This window comes from Aplidium turbinatum, chromosome 16, assembly GCF_918807975.1.
Source record: "Aplidium turbinatum chromosome 16, kaAplTurb1.1, whole genome shotgun sequence".
Taxonomy (NCBI): domain Eukaryota; kingdom Metazoa; phylum Chordata; class Ascidiacea; order Aplousobranchia; family Polyclinidae; genus Aplidium; species Aplidium turbinatum.
In genome coordinates this window covers 1,239,648-1,262,892 of record NC_137487.1, presented here as the reverse complement: position 1 = coordinate 1,262,892, position 23,245 = coordinate 1,239,648, and the positions used below count along the sequence as shown (strand labels likewise).

Below are 23,245 nucleotides of genomic sequence, written 5' to 3'. Positions count from 1 at the left end.
ATCTCCAGCATAAATGCAAGGGGCGGAGAACAATGGTAGTGATGTAACAGTCATTTGTGAGGGAGGAGGTTTATAGATGTTAATGATGTTGTGTCGCTCTACATTGATGCAGTGCCATTCTATCTCGGAATTCTCCGGAGAGGAATCTGATGTTTTCCAAGACAGGTTTCTTCTGACAAAAGATGCGAGGCCATGTCTCCTGCTAAAAGTGTATCCCACTATCGAAAAGTTGTTGATTGCTAGCTTTCCCACTGTTGTGCAGTGAGTTTCCTGGAGAAGAGCAGCGGTTGCATTGTACTCGTGAGCCAGCCGCTCCACAATGTCAAGCTTGCCGGTCGTGAGCCCTTCGACGTTCACCTGGAGGATTCGGAAAGACCCCTGCCGATTTCTCCTCTCTCCCGTCTTTGTCCCAGCTGGGACGACCGTACGCCCTGAAAAGGGCTGTTTTCGCTGTGAAACGTCGTGAATGTAGTTTTTTTCTCTGACTTTTTGATGAGCGTTGTTTCGCCTTTTCATTTGTAAGTGAACTCGGCTACTCACAGGCAGAAATGTACGTAGACTTTTTGTTTACGATAACGCTTGCGGCCACATTTTTTTTTGGATAGTTGTCGCTTGAGGCTACGCCGTAAAGTTTTCGCGTTTTTTTAGCGCATAGCGTCAACCAGGGATTCATAGTATATACTATGAATCCCTGGCGTCAACGCATACTTTTTAATGTCTTAGCTGTTGTTTACATTTTTTTTTATCAAACTTTCCAAATTTTGGATAAGTTGAAAGAATGTTTTCATTGGGCAAAGACATATTGAAACCAAAACGCAGCAAAATGTCAGATGAACACTTTCAGATGCTTGTGTTTCTTCGTGGAAATTCAAAATAAAACTTGTTTGTTTCGACTGGTTTATACCGTGTGAATGTTTGGCACCTAGCAAACAAAATGAGTTTACGCTAGTGTATGCGCTGACGCTGACGCCGCCAACTTTTTACAAGTTACGTTGACGCATACGGCGTATGGTTTTTCGAACGTTTGCGTTTACGCTGACGGCGTCAATATTTTTTGTATGCGCGTACATCACTGCTCACAGGAGGGATCACGTGAAGGTGCTCATCATCCCGATTTGTCTGTGTCGTAAGCATGTCACAATACAGCGTTTGCTACGTATTTCATGTGTGGCTTGTGCTAACTAAATTTTAAACAAGCAGGTGTTTACAAACCATGCGAAGGATACCCTTGCAAGTATTAACACGATTTAACGATAACAAGCACACTGCTTAATAGATCTCAGCCACGACATTGATAAAACATCTTGTTGTACCCAGTGCGAACTTTAACAGTCGAAATATTATTCTATCTATTTGTATGTTCAATTAAACGCAAAATATTTCGGATCATGATTAAACACAAGATGTACAAAACAGGCACTCAAATCAAGCAATCTCAGCCCATTTCTGGCAGTAAAAATTATGTGATCTTTACTGCCTTCGAAGTTTTGAATATCATTCAATACAAAAGACAAACCTTTAGGCTACAATTCTAAGATACTACTTTTAAAACTGTATTGAAAGAATCAAAATGTAGCATGTAGATGCTTTGTGGTAAATATTGGACAAAAAACTATTCAACTTTTTTTCCAGCTTCCAATTTTGATTGAATCTTAGAAAACACTCACAGGCTCTAAATGAGGCATAGGCCTATTTAGTTTGTGAAGTCCATGTAAGCTTTACAATGTCTACATATGCAATTCTTGCACAAGATAAAAGTTTTAAGGTAGCCTTTGATCATTATCTATGGGGTAGCACATTGTGGAGTAGGCAATTGCATAATCCATTTTTTTCCAATAATTACAGCTGTACAGTACTTTAGCTTATGCAAAGAAATCAGTAGCCTATCATCTACCTCGTGACGCGACAGTTTATCGAAAGACAGTTTATCAAACGACAATTCATCGAAACGACAGTTCATCGAACCGACTGTTTATCAAAACGACAGTTCATTGAACGACGAAGCATATATGCAATGGAATACTCAGGGGTTAGGGGTTAAGGGTTGGGTTAGGGGGTTAGGGGGTAGGGTTAGGGTTAGGGGTTAGGGTTAGGGGCTAAGAGTTAGGGTTTGGGGTTAGGGATTAGGGATTAGGGGTTGGGGGTTAGTGTTAGGAGTTAGGGTTGGAGGTTAGGTTTTAGGTTAAGGGTTAAGTTTTCGATTAACTGCCGTTCGATAAATTGTCGTTCGGTGAACAGTCGTTTCGATAAACTGTCGTTTCGATAAACAGTCGTTCGATTAATTGTCGTTCGATAAACTGTCGTTTCGATAAACTGTCGTTCGATCAATAGTCTTTCGATAAACTGTCGTAGTACTAGTCCGGCAGAAGTATGACTGAACCTGGAAATTTTATATAAAGTTGTTTTTTTTATTGATTTTGGTAGCCTAGGGTCTACTTTTTCAGAATCTGCCGGGTGCACTCCGTGCATCGTTGAGTGTTTTGAGAAATTCAAGATGGCGTCCAAAATGGCTGCCGTTTCAGATAACTCTCTATAGCTCAGTTAGTATTTGACCTAGGATGATAATTTTGGTGTCTAACCATATTTTTTGAGGGGCAAGGAATCCATTGAAACTATTTATTTGACTGGTTGGGGATTCCATCATGTAGAAATGCAATAATGCCGCCAATAGGGCTGCCATATTACAAAATTCAAACAAAAACAAACAAATTAATTTGTATTTGGTCTAGAAGAATAATTTTGGTGTCTATCCATATGTTTCGTTGACCAGGAATCCATTTAAGAGATTAAAACAATTGCATATGAATTACATCACAGTAAAATCCAAAATGGCTGCTGATATACAGTATTTGCTGAATACTTACAGAAAATCATTATATCTGCGACTTTGCTTGTGAAATACCATCTAACATATAACATCACTCACAAATGTCACCATTAGTTATCACAAATGTAACCATTAGTAATGTACAAGCCTCTCTTACTGTCACAAGACAGTCAGTTGTGGTTATCATCTCGTCATTAAGTCACCTAGTCCACAAATCTGTGATGTTGTCCAATGGAATTAAAATGGTAACTAAGAGTCTGGCTGCAACCTGCAGCATAACACGCACAGAATATTGTACATTTCAAACCATCCCTTGTGCAGCTGCAAGACAACGTTCTGCAGGGGTTGTTACTCTTGCATCCACATCTGATCATGCGCATGACAGTTTCCGGGGCGAGTTCAACATTTGCGGGAAGGAGGACCGGTTGTAGCGTTTTAAGTTTCGAGTCTTTCACCCATCCGTACATTTCTACATCAAGTTCAAGCGGATTGCTGTCTTCCAGTGATCGCCACACAATGGCTTGGTGATGGGCCCTTCTTACATTATCTTTAAAGGCCTCACTTGTAGGAGGAAGGGAACAAAGTTTTGGTGGTACCGCGGAGGCCCGACCCGTTTTGAATGCCCATGCCCTCCAGCGTGTTTCGGACATTGATTTACTGGTAGTATATTGACCGTAACAGGCTGACATGAATGTGGTTGCCTGCGCAATCACTGATTCTATGGGAGAATCAATGACCCCTAAAAGTGACAGTGAGTGACCATCTTTCAGAACCTTCAATGCGGTACCTTTTCCAACCCCATAGCAGCATGCTACCGCATCACACCCAGTAAGAGCATGGGCTGGCAGGAGTTCGTTCACAAAAGACACATGCTTCTCTACGGTTTTTCTAATGTCAATGACTATTCGTTAGAGTGGCTCGTTTTTCAACTTTTTTTTTAAATTCTCTCGGGGTAGTGGGGAAATGGTGCCAATGAGTGAGAAAACGCTCATGACAAAAGTTGAGATTCTTAACAAATTGTCTTCAGCCTCCTCATGGGGCCCAAAAATCGAAAAATTGGGTCAAAAACGAAATTTTTTCCAAAAATATTTTTAGTTTGGTAGACACAATATTGTTTAGATATACCTAATTAACCTAAAAAAAAATTGGAGGCATTTGAACTATTCCTTCAGCTTCCTCACAGCTTCTGAAAATTTCCATTTTGCTGAAAATTTCGCATTTTTGTTTGTGGTTACATAATACATAATTGCGTTAGACATTTTGCCAGCTATAAAACGTCATTGTATTTCTCTTTATAGACTTGCCCTGAGCTATTGCGTCATTTTTTAATGAAATTGGGTTAATTTGGTAGGAAAAAGTGACGTCTTTTATTTGAATTTACGTCACTGACGAAGTTTGTAGTTATGTAGGCTAACCACAAACAAAAATGCGAAATTTTCAGAAGCTGTGAGGAAGCTGAAGGAATAGTTCAAATAAAAAAAATAAAAAAAAACACTTCAAATTTTTTTTTAGGTTAATTAGATATATCTAAAAAATATTGTATCTACCCAAACTAAAAATATTTTTGAAAAAATTTCGTTTTTGACCCCATTTTTCGATTTTTGGGCCCCATGAGGAGGCTGAAGACAATTTGTTACGAATCTCAAATTTTGTCATGAGCGTTTTCTCACTCATTGGCACCATTTCTTCACTACCCAGAGAGAATTTAAAAAAAAGTTCAAAAACGAGCCACCCTACTGTTCGTTGGTGATTCCATGGTGATACGATTTTTCATGCTTCCAACGTGATAATAATGAAGCAAGAGAATGAAAACGTCAGTGTCATCAGATATCACAGTTATATCACTCTCTTCATTATTTCGAGCAGACAGCATCACCTGTTGGACAATGATAGTGTCCGCTTCCTCATGACTAATTGATTGCTTGACATTTTATTTGTTGCGAGTATATACACACATATTCAACAAAGTCGGATAAAACAAACGATAACGTAGAATGTATTATGTTTGGATACTAAAACGGGTGGCTGCGAAGTGACCTGGAAGGTCTTCTAGTCGAGCAGACTAGTTGAGAGGTCCGCCCTCCTAATCACTACACCACCATGGATGATCTCAAATGGGGCAACGTCCTCACCAATCACTATCAACTTGTGACTTTGGGTGCATTCTTGGAATGACTTGCCTTTCAATCAGAAGTTTGACAATCAGGTTTATCAATTGCTTCTTGTTTTCGGTCACTGTCAATACAGTCTTTTGAGGTGGTAATTTGGTGTTCAACTGCAGCTCGTGGACTCGGCTAACTCCAGTGACCCTAGCACTTCTGGTGACATTCTTAGTACTGTAATCGTAGTATCGATCGAACACTAGGTAAACGTCCCCAACTTTTAGTCTCTTGTCAATGGCGTGTTTCAAGTTGTTTGCGTAGTCTGTACAGGCCACAGGGATATCTAATGAAGGGGATGCGAAGGCTCACAGCGATTGCCTTGTTCTCATGACACTACCAGGGCGGTGGTTTGAAGCGCGTGAAACATGCGGTTCTTTTCAAAATTGCAGAAAGTTTTGTAGTGCAGCTGATGCAGTAAGTTACAGAAAACAGTCAGCAAATGTTACATAGAGCATATTTAAAGAATACTTGTTTGGAAAAACAGTTGAAAAGTTGCCTGTAAGCTGTTTTTCTTAACAAAGCCTTTGCAGTTGGCTAGATGTAAAGCAAGCATACGGGTAGTTGAATTAGGCTAACAAGCGACCATGAGCATGCAGTGAGTATCCAGGCTTGATGCTAATAGCGCAATGCAGGCTATCATAACAAGATTTATTAAACTACTATCGGGGCCAATTGTCATTTTATGGTAAACAGAGATTATTTACGATAAACAGAAGCCCTTCTACTGTCAGACGTATGAAAAGCCTTCATATCCCCTTCTCTAGATATCCCTGAGTCTGTAGTGGTGCCCTCTGCAGGCCAAGGAATCACCCAGAGTAGGGCTGAACCATCAATCACAACTACTGAAGTGTCACTTGCTGTTGTCCGAGCAGATAGGCTACCTCAACCTGAAGCTGTGGTTTTAAGAAAGACTTTGATATAGAATAGGACATCTTTTATGTCAACATCACGCCCACTAGCCTGTTAGCCTATGACCCTGGAGTAGATGACGTTCATGTCGTACACTTTACTGCCTCCCACATTCACATGTTTCTTTGTAGCCACCATGGTAGTCACAGTCTTGTGAATTGTTTCATGTAAGCCATCAGGTTATTTTTCTCCAAATTCGCACATCTGTTTGAATCCTTTCTGCACAGCCTCTTGCACATTCGCTGCCGGGGTTCCATGTTGACCAGTTGCAATGTTCACTAGATTTTCTGGATGTTTCTCGGGATCAAGTGGATTCATACATTTGAAGCTTCGTCCTTATGGCTTCTCGGTCCTTGTTGTCATTCTCTATCTGTGCCCTCTTTTCTTCCATATGTCCACTTCCCTGGTCTCCAGAATCTCCAAGCATTTCGCCCAGAGCAGCCTCCACAGTACTACGTATGAAGATTCAATGCCCAGATCTTGAACGTATCCGGCTTCAAGGTTATTCCTATGATGGCATTTGGGACATGGCCACATCTCATGAAAGTAGTTTCTATAAACATATCAATCCATAGGCCATTTCATAGTTCGCGCAGGTGCCTCATCACATGCTCCCCTTTCATGAACCGGACTAGTACCTCTTCTGGGAGGGCTTCCATTGCCCTTAGGTAGCACATCCCATACCTTGCATAATGCACATGACCAGCGGCAAAGAAATAGGGAAGCATTTGTTTGTATGCCTCAAGATGCAACAGCCAATCAGCCTCCCGCTCAGCTCGGACAAACCTCATGATAAGGAACACTGGTTTAATCAACATGTCCACCCACAGTTTGGCAGTCTTACTCCTTTTGGCTATGTTCTCCAAGACCTCCACGAAATCCTTCTTTGACTCAAGTGCATTGCAATCAAGTGCTCCTCGAAGAATATATATAATAAGAACTACTAACTAGAACATTGAATTAGAACAAGCACTGCGGCTTCGAAAGAGAGAACGCTTTATCGATCTTTCTTACAAGCCTGCTGAGACGCAAGTTCGCACTTATCAGTCAGAAAGCAAAGTCATTACGTAGCATAGTGGAAGTTCGAGATTAAGAAATTTACAGTAAGTATTCGGCAAATATATCAGCAGCCATTTTGAATTTTACTGTGATGTAATTTAAATGCAATTGTTTTAATCCTTGAAATGGATTACTTGTCTACGAAACATATGGATAGACACCAAAATTATCATTCTACACCTAATACAAGTTAATTTGTTTGTTTTTGTTTAAATTTTGTAATATGGCAGCCCTATTGGCGGCATTATTGCATTTCTACATGATGCAATCCCCAACCAGTCAAATAAATAGTTTCAATGGATTCCTTGCCCCTCAAAACATATGGTTAGACACCAAAATTATCATCCTAGGTCAAACACTAACTGAGTTAGAGGGAGTTATCTGAAACGGCAGCCATTTTGGACGCCACCTTGAATTTCTCAAAACGCTCAAGAATGCACGGAGTGCACCCGGCAGATTCTGAAAAAGTAGACCCTAGGCTACCAAAATCAATAAAAAAAAAACTTTACATAAAATTTCCAGGTTCAGCCAAAAAATTTGATTTGGCAACCGCACTATACCCATCTACCTATAACGATACCAACAATTGGGCAAATACATATTTTTTAATTTTTCTGTGAAATAGCATTTGGTAAAAAGGCTAGTTCAGCATAGCCTAAATTAAAAAAAGATTGATGTTTGGATGAGAATAAATGAATTATTATCGATGAATTACACTAAATGCAAAATCGATCTCTCTCACTTTAAAACTGCCAAAACACTAACAAAACTGATCAAGTAACTTAGTAACTGATAAAATATCAAAACTGATAAAATATCTTAGAGTAACAATGGACCACAGATTGAGCTTGAACGCCCATATCTCTGACCTTTGCACAAAATTGAGTAAAGTATGCGGCATTGCTTGCAAAATCAAATGCTATCTCCCATTATCCATATTACGGTTAATTTACTTTTCATTATTTCAATCATATCTTCAATATTCGATAATAATTAATTGGGGTAAGACCAACGAAACGTTACTACCCAAGATGGAAGTAATTCAGAACATTAGAGCGTGCTTATTTGGTATTACGACAGTTTATCGAACGACTATTGATCGAACGACAGTTTATCGAACGACAGTTAATCGAAACGACAGTTTATCGAACGACAATTAATCGAACGACGGTTAATCGAAACGACAGTTTATCGAAACAACTGTTCACCGAACGACAATTTATCGAGCGACAGTTAATCGAAAACCTAACCCTAACCCGTAACCCCCAACCCCTAACCCCTAACTCCTAACTCCTAACTCCTAACTCCTAACTCCTAACTCCTAACTCCTAACTCTAAGTATTCCATAGCATATGTGCTTCGTCGTTCGATAAACTGTCGTTTCGATAAACAGTCGGTTCGATGAACTGTCGTTTCGATGAATTGTCGTTAGATAAACTGTCCTTCGATAAACTGTCCTTCGATAAATTGTCTTTCGATAAATTGTCGCGTCACGTGCTTGTTCAGTGACAGTGACAACCTACTTGTAGCCAACAGCAAATTTCAAGTTTCTGCTGCGGAGTAAAAGGTATTCACCATGGTTCTGCTCTCCTCACCATTGAAAATTTCGGTGAAGCCTGCGCCATTGATTTAAAATGTGTTTTTTTCCAAGGTTTATGGCTCATACAAACCTACTGGCGAGTAGAATGCGCGATACTCCATCTTCATGACACTTTGGCCTAATTTCAATATAACTTATCTTTCAAAACCCAATTGTCGAATTCAAGAAAGTCAAGAAACCTTAGGCAAATTTCGCATATGTCTACATTTTGTCTGATGAATCTTTTCCTGTTGGACGTATCTCGCTATTATTCCATATAGCCCTGTATTACTGCGAAAAGGTTAAGTTGGTAAAGGGAAAGTGGCCAGGGGTAAAAAAATGCGCTTATTGGATAGATGAAATTTGGAATGGTATAGACCAAAAATTGCTTGTCGTTAAATTTTTATGTCAAGTTAAATATTTGTGCTTCTGGAGTGCCCCCTCCCTCCAATTAAATGAGTCACGTTACGCCACTGGTCGTACATTAAACTTTAAGTTAGCACCAATTAATTTTGTTGTTGTGACTGCAATAAGCGTAATTATACAATCACTCAAGCTTCGTTTTCTTTGTGCTTGTACAAAATTGTTGCCTTATATTTATGTCTTCGTGACGCCACTTTTAACGATACTCGTATAATATTTTGCTTGATATTTCATCACCCAACTCATAAGTAGTGTAGCAGTAAATTTCTCTTGTAACAAGTTCCAGCTTTAGCATGTAGCCTAACTTCTTCGTTAACAGCCATTCGGTACAATAATGATGATGAGGATGATATTTTTAAAAAAGCAGAAAGAATTTGTTGGTATTTTCTATGTAGGCTACAGCAGGTGAAACTTTAAATAAGCAGGTCAATACAAGCAAAAAAATCAAATACATTTTGAGAGTTCTTGGTTCAAATGGCTAAATTTGTCTCAGAAAAGCTGTAACATTTGGAGAGCAGTTCTTGAAAGGAGTTGTTCGGCACACCCTGGGAACCGAACTAGCTTCGCTTAAATTTAGAGATTCTTTGTGCACAAAGTCGGCCTCTTAATCAACTGAGCTACAGGGGCTGAAATAATACGATGCGAAAAAGTACTTTCAGCAGGTCATACAAAGCTAAATGAACATAAAAACTCTAAAAACGTTTGCTTTCATGTGGACAAATAAAGATCATTATAAAAGTATGCAACCGCCACCTACGGTTGGTTTGTTTCGTTGTACAGGAGACATTGTCCCGACGTCATCCACACTCGGACAATCGCAGCTGTTTTTCCATTGGTAGATGATGCTTCGGCCGATGATATAAGACTGGTAAATAGCCGCCCTCCTACTCCTAATAGCGACTTGGGTTCTCCTGTGATCCAACTAAGGTCTGTGATGTAAGGAGTGTGCTCTTCGTGGATCTGCGTCATAAGTTTAGTGATGTACCATTCTAGAAACAACGAGTGCTGCTATCCACACATCTCTACGCTTCAAGTCACAAAGATTTATCCGTATTCCTACCTCGCCAGAAACAAACTGTTTATTTATTTCGCAAAAATGTGGCCTACATGAAAGCCATTATAATCCGTTTGGTCGATTTCGACTTTCGGCGCATGAAAGTATCGCGAGTCATTTTGCAATTCTCAGTACACGCATATTGTCACAATGGATCAAAGGTAAATGCAAACCGAAGAAATACTGCGCGCCTTGACTTGGTTAGAAAAGGGTTACTCTGAGGTTTGTGTACTTAGAAGCATTAGAGAGTCAAGCGAATCGGTGAAACCTGTACTGTCATTATTGTGGATGTCTTTTTCTAGTCACTCCATATGTTCAGAAACATTACGATTTTCAACTAACTAGAAGGAACCACAGCGCAGATATTTCAACTTTTTTCATGTTATGGCTACACTAATCTGGAGAACAATCTTACCTGAAATGTGCACTGTGGATGGACCCAGTTACCGCCGCAGTACTGCGACCGATCCAACCAGACGCCATTCATTCGCATGCGAATGTAATAAGTCCCGTACTCCATTTTTCTGCAACACAGAACAAGAGTGACGGCCGACCGACGACCGAGTGACTGATTGGTGCGATAAAATGTTAGCCTGGTTGTCGTCACTGACCATCACAATACAATTGAGTCGGTTCTCAACTTTGCATGTGGTACACATTTGAGATAAATAATAAATAAATCAACAAAAGACTTCCTACCCGGTGTAACAAACAGTCTGCCTTTCGTCGCTCTCGGCGTCATGGATCATGCATTCGTACTGATTGTAGGGCGACACAAACATCGCTTCCTTTGTTGGCTCTGAACTGTCCAATTTCAAGTTTGTATCAAACCCTGCAATAACATGCAGCATTAGAAAACAATATCTGGAAACTTGTATAAGTCGCTATCCTTCGCGCAACACGAGGTATGACAACAAGGATTTAAGGAATTTATCCGCTTTAAGAATTTTAACACAATAAAATTACTAGGAATCTCCATCAAAGTAACACGTGTGCAACAGCAACGCAAAAAAACACTTAGGCTACTGGCCTAGAGTGGCTTGAGTGCCCAAGTGCCCATCTCCAGACCGGTAAGTGAGGATTTGATTTCCCGTCGGATCATTCCAAAGAAATTCAAAAAATGGAACTAAACTTCACTCATGTTTGGCATTCTGCGGAGGAAGTGGGTTTAGGCACCGACGTCGTTCGCACCGTCTCTCGGTGTCAAGGGCTATGCCGCCTTTCTTACGAGCTGAACTAATTGCTTTCGGACAACAAGGAGGAATCCTTCAAACTTGACAGTTGATCGCGATTTAATTAAGACGCCTCGACGTTAGCCTGGGAAGGAACCCAAATTGCTCAACAAACCAACAAAAACAAAATGCGTTGTTTCTATTTTTTAGAACCGGTCATTTCATTGATTTGAAGTGCAACTAAGTTACTGTAGAATAGATAGACTCAAGAAGTTATTTTGTTTCAGAAATTTTCAACTGACAATCGCCTTGTGAGATGTATCAGTAACAGATTGCTATTCGATCCAATGATGAGTCGTACTAACGCAAAAATGATTTGTTATGATGTATTGGTTTGCTACCTTTTCCGAAGATGCGAACTTGGGTGCCCCCATTCCTTCCTCCATAGTTGGGGGTCACGTAGGACACCACTACATTTTCTGCAAAAAAAAAATATTCTCACCAAGCAGAAAAATTCAAATCGGCAAACTGTTTGCCTGTTTGCTAACGAAACCTAACGAAGATGTCATTTATGACATGAAGCAACAGATAAAAATAGCATTGCACATAAGCCTTCCCGGGAACAGATAACCGGATGCATACACACCGAAAATGGACTTTAAAGTAAGCAGATCTGCTTATCAAGATGTTGGTAGAACTTAGTCAAAGTAAACGATCGAAATGGTTTTTACCTTGGCACGTTCCCAGCTGGGCAGTAAAAAGTAACAGTAGCACAAGTGACGTAATTAAAAATGCTGTCACCATTTTCGCTGCAGGCCACATTGCCATCCACTGACAATTGCCGCGCAAACTTCAAAACTGTTGATGTTTATTGACAAGATAAACTTTTCTGTCTAATTTATGATTTAGAAAATTTGTTAAAAGCTGAAATAATAAATTTAGTATTTCAAATGTAGCCACAGTATGGCCAGTGCATGGAGGAAAGTTTTGGAAAACTTGTCCTATATAAGAAATCATTGAGATTTATTCTCCTTAGTGAAAATTAAACATTGTTTACAAACTTTTAGCTTTAATAACACCTTTTACGTTTTTGATGAGTAATTAGTTGCTGACTGTGGTAATAACTTTACAAAAAATAAAATTGCTAACTGTCTAATAATAACAATACAGGCTGAAAATAAAAACAATACAAAAAATATTATCTGTCTATGGTATTTCTAAATTAAGCATTAATCAACTATCTGCTGTTTCAAAATAATTAAGTAGAGCTTACGTAGCCTTACAAACAGATTTAACTTTTTTATATAAAGTTGTTTTAGTTGAGAAACCGAACCTTTGTGCGACGCCTTTTGAAATTTGAAACGACGCACCAGTGCGTCGTGACACACAGTTTGCAAATCAATGTAACTCACAAAGAAAACACAATCAATATTTGAATATGTAATTTATCAATCATGCTGCAAAGCTTTTACGAACTCCCTAAATACCCTTCGCGAACCCCTTGGGGACCGTAAACCCCCGGTTGAGAACCGCTGCCACATAGGCAACAATTGTTGTTGAACCGAGCAGTGCAATTACATCATATAAAAGTTTTACAAAACTGGGTCCTTATTATGTATAATTATCTGTCTGAGCCAGTTTGCTCACACCTTTCTGGTATGTTACAGTTACACACCAAAAAACCAGAGTTACAGTCGTCGTTGTGTGAGCCTCTTGGGCCGAGGGTATATCTTTTTACCACCCAGATTCACGATGTTTCCGGACTACACTGGAAGGCTATTAGAGAGCAGTCAGTCTTTGGTTTCATCATCCATGACACGCAGACCTTCCACTCCGTTAGGTGGCTTGAAGATGGAGCAGTCATTGATGATGTGGTCTGCGGTCTGTTCCTCGGCACCATATTTACAGGAGGAGGAAGAGGCCATTCCCCATTGGTGCATGGTTGAGCGGAAAAGCCCGACGCCCGTACGGAGACGGTTGAGGCGCACCCATGCCTGTCTTGGCAGTGTTAGACCGATGGGGCGTGTATTGGCGTCGGGGATAAACGAATAGAGTCTGGTGGCGGTTGACTTCCATTCAGAACTCCATTTATGGTCCGCCCAAGCAGCCGCAGAGATGTCCTGTACATCAGCTTCGTTGATAAGAAGTTGAGCGGCTGGCACGAATGGGTGTTTTGATTTCAGTCGACTGGGGTGCTCGTTTGGGAGAGCAAAGATCTTGTGGTGGAGAAGGTGGTTAGGCTCCAATGTCCGTCGATCGAGGGACAGAGTGGCTTCTTCGCGACGAAGCTCAGCGGGTTGGATGCCAGCGAGAATGGGGAGATTGTCCAATGGTGTGGGACGCTGGCATCCGGTCACTGTGCGCAGGGCGCTGTTTATGGCAGTGTCGATGTTATAGCAGTGAGCACTGCTGCATCAAACAGGTGCACAGTACTCTGCTGAAGAGTAGACAATGGTTAAGGCTGCTATACGCAAAGTGTCGGCCCTCTCCCCCCAGCTAGAGGCTGTCAGGCGCTTGAGTAGCGCAGCGCGGGATGTGAGTTTTTTGCGCACTAACACCAAATGGTGGCGGTATGTGAGCGATCTGTCACAATAATAGCGAAAATGATGGTTCATTTGGATTGTATTTGACCTTTTCACGTTGTAATTTACTCAACGTGATATAACTCCTATAGCTAAGTTGGTTAGCGCGTGACTTCGTAAACGAAAAAGCTTCAAGATCAAGCGGCGCTGGTTCGACTCTCGGGGTGTGCGCTTGAGCAACGCATTCTAAGGACTGCTCTCCATTTAGCGGCACCTAATGGACGAAACAATTCCCCCGCAACAACATTTTAACCATCGAAAATTTTCACTCTGTCAATCTCGGTAATCGGCCCTGCGTCAAGAGCCTCTACAAGTATGCGAAACCACCAGGAATAACCTATCAAGGCTTTGTCAGTCCGAGGATAAAGATTTAAAACCAATCAACCAACTTCGAATTCAGCCATTCCGAAAATACAAACGTAAAATTTGGCTGAGAGAATCATTTAGCTGAAACCACAGCATTTCATCACTTGACACTTGATCACTTGACACATTTCATCACTTGACACTCGTTGCAACGACATCATTTGAATGAAGATACGTTTGTAGAATATGAATCTTAGCATTAAAAGAGCTTTTTCACTAGTCAAAATTTATTATGAACATTTTTTTACTACTGTACTTTTGGGATGACAATATTTCATTGCTTCATGTATTTCGACGCAAGTTATCACTGCCCTTTCTACCTGTCCAGCATATCGCCTCGACGCCTGAGTCAAACGTCTTTTGTAGCAGAGCACATCGCTAATTTTGTCTCGCGTCCTGTCAATCAAATCGATGCTGGTGGTTCAAACAATTGCTCAATAACAATACATTGTGAGATTATGTGTCAAGTTTTGACAACATAAATATAGATGATATGTGATAGATGACAATACTCTGTAACTCTTTGGTATCAAAAGCTGATACAAAGGAACAAACAAGTGTTAGAAGTAACTCTCGCAATTAGATAATAGTAATTTGATGAAGTGAAACAACAGCTATTGTGGAAACATACACTTCATGTGATTAAAAAGTGATGTTACTCTGGCACCTGTAAACTTTGTAATGTCGCTCATGGAATGTAGTTATGCAGCTTTGCTACGATTTTGGAGAAGTCACACAAAGAATACGTTTATCTTTCACTTGAATCTTGGACAACGACCGCGTTTCAATGTGCGCTTCAGCTCGTTTCCGCTTTATACAGAAAGACTTGACATTGCCCTCATTCGATGATCATTGTTCATTCATACATTGTTGAAGATCTTTCTCAAAATGGATTGGCTGGTGTGCATCTAAATAGTGCTGTTTTTGTCTGTGCTAAAACTATTTTTGTGAAGACATTGTCTACAATCCACCAAAGATACTGTAGTTGAGTGGAAAGACCGTCGTCCGATGCAATAATGCACTACGATGCTACAAATAATGGGGCGAACAACCTTGAACACTTGTGCTGATTGCATGCTTGTCCGTGCTTGGGAAAGTAGCCTTCACAAATCGGATGTCAAAATACGACCGGGCTATTTTTTCGTCTAATTAACTTATTTCGGTTTCAAGCACATTTTAACGTTTGCGCTTTGTCGCTTCTACCCTTGTCTAGACTTTGCTATGTTCACATGTGTAGGCCTACTGTCATATATTAACATCTACACATACTACTCCATATCCGACACTGATTTTGGTGACTTGGCAATCCTTAACGTCCAGCTCAGGTTTGCTATGTAGCTGCTGTTAGTTTGGTTGGTTAGTTTGGTTTTGAATTTTTATCCTCGGACTGACAAAGCCTTGAATAGGTGATTCCTGGTCATTTCGCATACTTGTAGAGGCTTTTGACGCAGGGTCGATTATCGAGATTGACAGAGTGAAGTTTCCGATTATTGAAGGGCTTTTGCTGAGAGAATCATTCCATCCATTAGATGCTGCTGAATTGAGAGCAGTCCTCAGAATGCGCTGCTCATGTGCACACTCAGAGAGTCGGACTAGTGCTGCTTGATCTTGAAGCTTCTTCGTTCAAAAAGTCGCACTCGCTAACCAACTGAACTATCGGGGCGGACATTTACCTGTTGAATATCTAGCTATCCATTGAACAGTTCTTTATCGCTGTATAAATACTATAGGTTAGTCGAATGAATATTGTTTAGAAGTGCAAACCACAAAATGCAGAGAAGCATAGATTTAAAACTGTAGTAAGCTCAATGACTAGCAGTAGCTCAAGTAGCTCAGTGGCTCAAGCAGTAGGCTAGACTGCTTGAATGAAAAAGCTTTCTTTAGAATTTCCTATCTGGCCGGGTTACAATTGAAAAAGACACAAGCTTAGCCTACAGTCGATCAATTACTCCAAAAATGATATGACATCTGGACAACACTATGAACTCCAACCAAATTTAAGCAATGACATCCATAAGCAGACCACAGGCAAAACGAGTTTACTTCCCTTAAACTGAACCTTGCTTGAACATTTTTAAACTTTCCAGACATGTTGGATCAATATGCCTGGCCAACGCAGTTTTTGAAGTCAAGGTTCAGTTGGTCAAGCAAAAATAGTAGGCTACAACGCTTAGCCAAAGGCAGCAGCACCAGGTTTCAAGTTAAAACAATAGAAACCCTTTAATGACGCAGAAATCAATGGACTTAACAGCATCAAATTTTACGCCTTGAAGCAGTTTAACATAGCCTACCTTAATACAAGAATAATTTGTTCTTGATGAGTAACATCTGAAGTAGCATCTACCATGATCGAAAAATGCTTGGAACAACCTATTTCATTAAAAAATTTGTTTATTTTTTAAGTTGGTACACTATTATTTTAGTGGCAAAAATGGGCCCCCCTCATGCAAAAAAAAACGAAAAACTACTCGTTTTTCCTTTACAATGTTATGCTAGGGGGGGGGGGGAGTTGCCCGACTCATCCCCCCCTCTCGGAGTCCCTGCTCGTTGGTAAGCTGTACCCTTCGATAAAGAGCCAGATGATGACCGCGTTGGAGACGCTGTTGCATTGGGTCACCACTCACCACCAGATGTGTGTCTCTCATCGTTTCTCTGTTCAATGGTTGCAAACAAAATTTGCGAAATAACCTTCATCCTAGCAACATTTTTAACACCTTTATCGCACCAAGTGGCGCGATTCGGACTCAAGTGGAAATGTGATAATTTAATAAATGAAAAATATCAGTTCAAATACGAGCTTGATTAGTTGTATTTACAATAAAACAAAATGACACAGAAGGTCAGAACAAATCATTACTGGACGGAAAACCAGCCACTTTTATCAAAACGTCATGGAAAATGTTGTTTTTGATGAAATAATGATGACACAACGTTTTTTACAAGCATACACTTTCTTCCAAAATTCCAATAAAGTAAAAATGTTTTTTTTGTAATTAGACACCGTTTTGAATAACAAAGGATTTTCAGTGTCAATTTTCTGATATTACGCATTAAAATGGTTGTTATTTACTTTGTGAAGGAAAAAAATGTTTATTATAAAAGTCGAAAACACGTCGGATTTTTTATTATGAAAACGTAGAAGCTACGTCTTTTTTTGCCAACTGGCTCTTGAAAACCAACTCTCCAGGCTGCCGCTGAATTAATCCCAACTACTGTATACTGTATTTACAGTCATTCCCAGAGATTTTCAAGTCTTAAAGTTTTAGCCTACCTTTGCGTTTGATATGTTGTTCTAATGTAGCGCATGTAGTTGTCGCCAGTTTTTTGCTTCATTCTATTAGAAAGATTAGTTTTTCACGTTTCAGTTCAGATCAGTTTAGGCGTTTTTATTTTTGACTATTACGCGAAAACAACGCATGTGAACATAGCAAAGTTTAGACAAGGGTAGAAGCGACAAAGCGCAAACGTTAAAATGTGCTTGAAACCGAAATAAGTTAATAAGACGAAAAAATAGCCCGGTCGTATTTTGACATCCGATTTGTGAAGGCTACTTTCCCAAGCACGGACAAGCATGCAATCAGCACAAGTGTTCAAGGTTGTTCGCCCCATTATTTGTAGCATCGTAGTGCATTATTGCATCGGACGACGGTCTTTCCACTCAACAACAGTATCTTTGGTAGATTGTAGACAATGTCTTCACAAAAATAGTTTTAGCACAGACAAAAACAACACTATTTAGATGTACACTAGTCAATCCATTTTGAGAAAGATCTTCAACAATGTATGAATGAACAATGATCATCGAATGAGGGCAATGTCAAGTCTTTCTGTATAAAGCGGAAACGAGCTGAAGCGCACATTGAAACGCGGTCGTTGTCCAAGATTCAAGTGAAAGATAAACGTATTCTTTGTGTGACTTCTCCAAAATCGTAGCAAAGCTGCATAACTACATTCCATGAGCGACATTACAAAGTTTACAGGTGCCAGAGTAACATCACTTTTTAATCACATCAAGTGTATGTTTCCACAATAGCTGTTGTTTCACTTCTTCAAATTACTATTATCTAATTGCGAGAGTTCCTTTTAACACTTGTTTGTTCCTTTGTATCAGCTTTTGATACCAAAGAGTTACAGAGTATTGTCATCTATCACATACCATCTGTATTTATGTTGTCAAAGCTTGACACATAATCTCACAATGTATTGTTATTGAGCAATTGTTTGAACCACCAGCATCGATTTGATTGACAGAACGCGAGGCAAAATTAACGATGTGTTCTGCTGCAAAAGACGTTTGACTCAGGCGTCGAGGCGATGTGTTGGACAGGTAGAATGGTCAGTGATAACCTGCGTCAAAATACATGAAGCAATGAAATATTGTCATCCTAAAAGTAATAAAAAATGTTTATAGTAAATTTTGACTACTGAAAAAGCTCTTTTAATGCTAAAATTCAAATTCCACAAACGTGTATTCATTCAAATGATGTCGTTGCAACAAGTGTCAAGTGATGAAATGCTCCGATTCCAGCTAAATAATTCTCTCAGCCAAATTTTACGTTTGTATTTTCTGAATGGCTGAATTCAAAGTTGGTTGGTTGGTTTTGAATCTTTATTCTCGGACTCACAAAGCCTTGACGCTCTTGACGCAGGGCCGGTTACCGAGATTGACAGAGTGAAGTTTTTCGATGGTTAAAATGTTGTTGCGGGGGAATTATTTCGTCCATTAGGAGCCGCTAAATGTAGAGCAGTCCTTAGAATGCCTTACTCAAGCGCACAACCCGAGAGTCGAACCAGCGCCGCTTGATCTTGAAGCTTTTTTGTTTACGAAGTCACGCGCTAACCAACTTAGCTATAGGAGTTATATCACGTTGAGTAAATTACAACGTGAAAAGGTCAAATACAATCCTAATGAACCATCATTTTCACCACTTTCTTTTTGTGAAACCACAACACGGTGAGTGCTGTTTGAAGTTTTAATGATTCTTGTTTTGTCAATCGTCTACTTTTACTCTAGTTTGTTGGTGCGCAACATACCAGAAAAGGTGAGCAAACTGGCTCAGACAGATAATTATACATAATAAGGACCGAGTTTTGTAAAATTTTATATGATGTAATTGCACTGCTCGATTCAACAACAATTGTTGCCTATGTGGCAGCGGTTCTCAACCGGGGGTCTACGGTCCCCAAGGGGTTCGCGAAGGGTATTTAGGGAGTTCGTAAAAGCTTTACAGCATGATTGATAAATTACATATTTAAATATTGATTGTGTTTTCTTTGTGAATTACATTGATTTGCAAACTGTGTGTCACGACGCACTGGTGCGTCGTTTCAAATTTCAAAAGGCGTCGCACAAAGGTTCGGTTTCTCAACTAAAACAACTTCATAAAAAAGTTAAATCTGTTTGTAAGGCTACGTAAGCTCTACTTAATTATTTTGAAACAGCAGATAGTTGATTAATGCTTAATTTAGAAATACCATAGACAGATAATATTTTTATGTATTGTTTTTGTTTTCAGCCTGTATTGTTATTATTAGACAGTTAGCAATTTTATTTTTTGTAAAGTTATTACCACAGTCAGCAACTAATTACTCATCAAAAACGTAAAAGGTGTTATTAAAGCTAAAAATTTGTAAATAATGTTTAACTTTCACTAAAGAGAATAAATCTCGATGATTTCTTATATAGGACAAGTTTTCCAAAACTTTCCTCCATGCACCGGCCATACTGTGGCTACATTTGAAATACTAAATTTATTATTTCAGCTTTTAACAAATTTTCTAAATCATAAATTAGACAGAAAAGTTTATCTTGTCAATAAACATCAACAGTTTTGAAGTTTGCGCGGCGATTGTCAGTGGATGGCAATGTGGCCTGCAGCGAAAATGGTGACTCTCTCTCTCTGTAGGTATCATGGCTGATACAGCCCTCGATGTACAATGATGTTCCAGTTTGATCGAACTCGTGCGTCTTGCCAAATTTTAGTAGGGTTTTTGATTTGTGGTTGAAAATTGTGCAAAAATGTGAATCTTTGAGCTCCTCTTGACCGTTTTCCTATTATTTTTCCACTTAAAGATGAATCTTCAAGTTCGCCTTTCCTTATGCTGTGACTCAAGAACTTCAGTTGCCGCATTTCTATAGATCTCATTATCTGCTGCTCCTGGCCAAAATGGTGACAGCATTTTTAATTTCCTCATTTGAGCTATGGTTACTTTTTACTGCCCAGCTGGGAACGTGCCAAGGTAAAAACCATTTCGATCGTTTACTTTGACTTAGTTCTACCAACATCTTGATAAGCAGATCTGCGAACCACGATCAAGTCGAACCAGCGCCGCTTGATCTTGAAGCTTTTTCGTTTACGAAGTCACGCGCTAACCAACTTAGCTATAGGAGTTATATCACGTTAAGTAAATTATAACGTGAAAAGGTCAAATACAATCCAAATGAACCATCATTTTCGCTATTATTGTGACAGATCGCTCACATACCGCCACCATTTGGTGTCACTGCGCAAGAAACTCACATCCCGCGCTGCGCTACTCAAGCGCCTGGCAGCCTCTAGCTGGGGGGAGAGGGCCGACACTTTGCGTATAGCAGCCTTAGCCCTTGTCTACTCTTCAGCAGAGTACTGTGCACCTGTTTGGTGCAGCAGTTCTCACTGCCATAACATCGACACTGCCATAAACAGCGCCCTGCGCACAGTGACCGGATGCCAGCGTCCCACACCATTGGACAATCTCTCCATTCTCGCTGGCATCCAACCCGCTGAGCTTCGTCGCGAAGAAGCCACTCTGTCCCTCGATCGACGGACATTGGAGCCTAACCACCTTCTCCACCACAAGATCTTTGCTCTCCCAAACGAGCACCCCAGTCGACTGAAATCAAGACACCTATTCGTGCCAGTTGCTCAACTTCTTATCAACGAAGCTGATGTACAGGACATCTCTGCGGCTGCTTGGGCGGACCATAAATGGAGTTCTGAATGGAAGTCAACCGCCACCAGACTCTATTCGTTCATCCCCGACGCCGATACACGCCCCATTGGTCTAACACTGCCAAGACAGGCATGGGTGCGCCTCAACAGTTTCCGTACGGGCGTCGGGCTTTTCCGCTCAACCATGCACCAATGGGGAATGGCCTCTTCCTCCTCCTGTAAATATGGTGCCGAGGAACAGACCGCAGACCACATCATCAATGACTGCTCCATCTTCAAGCCACCTAATGGAGTGGAAGGTCTGCGTGTCATGGATGATGAAACCAAAGACTGACTGCTCTCTAATAGCTTTCCAGTGTAGTCCGGAAACATCGTGAATCTGGGTGGTAAAAAGATAGACCCTCGGCCCAAGAGGCTCACACGACGAAGACTATTACTCTGGTTTTTTGGTGTGTAACATACCAGAAAGGTGTGAGCAAACTGGCTCAGACAGATAATTATACATAAAAAGGACCCAGTTTTGTTAACCCTTTGCTTTTCAACGTTTTTTTGGAAGTTAACTGCTCAAGGGGGGGCCGTTTTTGGATCAAATTCAATCAGCTGTTACGTGTTATCCGCTGGTGCTATTTCAACAGAAGTTGCACTGGTGTGAAAGCAAATCATTTGTCTATAAGTTTGAAAAGTCATTATTTTAAAATTTTATATGTTAAACTTGATATTTCAATTTTTGCAAAGGTACCCAAAAACGACAATTTTGATTTAACTTGCCGCTATTTAATTACCGTGCTAATCCGATTTCATGCAAACTTCTGAATAACAAAGAGCTCGATCGAACGCACGAAGTGTGTGTGCGGTGTGCCGAATCATTGCATTGATTAGAATTTACGACTTGCGAGCAAATCTTATTGTAAGCTACTCACTGATTCTAAAATAGTTACAATCAGAGTAACATTGTTACACGAATTTGAAAAAAAACAAAACTGCGTTTGTTGTCTTACATTTTTATCCTAAACTAATGCATTCCGAAACTCATGGCTAGCTTCTAGTTTTATGAAACCAAATTTCTCATAAGTAACACCTTAGCCTGCTTGAATAGCTGTTTACATCTTCGTTTGTGTATTTCATGTCTACAATTGAGTTTGTAGTATGAATATTTTTAGTAGAGAGAAGACAATTGAACAAGTTGTTGAAATTATCTGAAATTCTAAGTTCAAATTAGGTGCTTTTGAAATTGTGGATGTGTGTCAAGTCGCAACACAAATATCATGCAGGCCACATCATAAGTCATTTCGCTTACGGGTGTTTATAAACATGACTCATAAATTACATCCACAAAAAATACAGCATTTACATCAACAAAGCTAAGTTCGAAGCTCACTTTTTATTGAAGATTGTGTCAATCAATTTGAAATAACATTTTTAGTCCGCCAGCGTCGAAACAATGCAACAGCGAATTGAGGAACATGCGTAAACAAAAGAAATGTGAAATAACCCACAGTCAGCAAATCTACATAAATTTAACGTTTACAAATGTTGAATCAATGTAAAAGGACTGGATTGCTGACTGGGTCCTTATTGTTTGAAGCACAAAAAATACGCGTAAAGGCGACAACATCAGCAAGGCAGCGATTATGTTTCTGGCCAAAAAAAAAATTAACTTTTGACTTCAAAGATAAAAATGATTATAACGAAGCTTCAAAGTTTGTCGTAAAAAATATTGCAGAGATGCAATAAACATAATCATTTTGTGCCAGATTGTGAGAAGACTTCCTAGATTCTTTCCAAACATTTGCATGATTGCAAATTATTTTCTATAACTTTATATTGCCAAAAAATGGCTTCTTTGTTGAAACAACGTGGCTACAATTCTATAAAAAATTCTTAGGCCTACTACATTGAAGTAATGAAATTTTTTGTGATTTTGCTGATGACGTTTTACAATATCCGAGAAGTAAAAAAAATAATAATGATGAATTATTTTACAAAACCGTGGTTTGCAAGCGCTTTACAAAAATTGTTGGGGGAAAATTTACTATTAGACGTAAAACGTTTGTAAAAGAAAATAGTCGGTTTACGTATTTATAATGTTTATTGCGCTGTTATCGAATTATAAACTGCCTGTATTGTCTACCTTTGTGGTTGCCGGCCAGCTTAGACCAGCATGCAAACTACGCGTTTTT

The 23,245-nt window shown here is 39.8% G+C and overlaps 1 protein-coding gene across 1 annotated transcript in view; it reads right to left on the bottom strand.

The window, feature by feature from the left end:
- Window positions 1-12,046, bottom strand: part of LOC145785882 (fibrocystin-L-like) — a 74,502-nt gene extending 62,456 nt beyond the window's left edge. The window contains exons 1-5 of the mRNA XM_082597585.1: window positions 11,917-12,046; window positions 11,587-11,664; window positions 10,713-10,845; window positions 10,429-10,537; window positions 9,717-9,919 (exon numbers count right to left, since the gene is read on the bottom strand). Of these exons, the coding sequence (XP_082453711.1) occupies window positions 9,717-9,919; window positions 10,429-10,537; window positions 10,713-10,845; window positions 11,587-11,664; window positions 11,917-12,013 (620 nt within the window). The 5' untranslated portion in view covers window positions 12,014-12,046. The remainder of the gene's footprint in view (window positions 1-9,716; window positions 9,920-10,428; window positions 10,538-10,712; window positions 10,846-11,586; window positions 11,665-11,916) is intronic.
- Window positions 12,047-23,245: the final 11,199 nt, after the last annotated feature.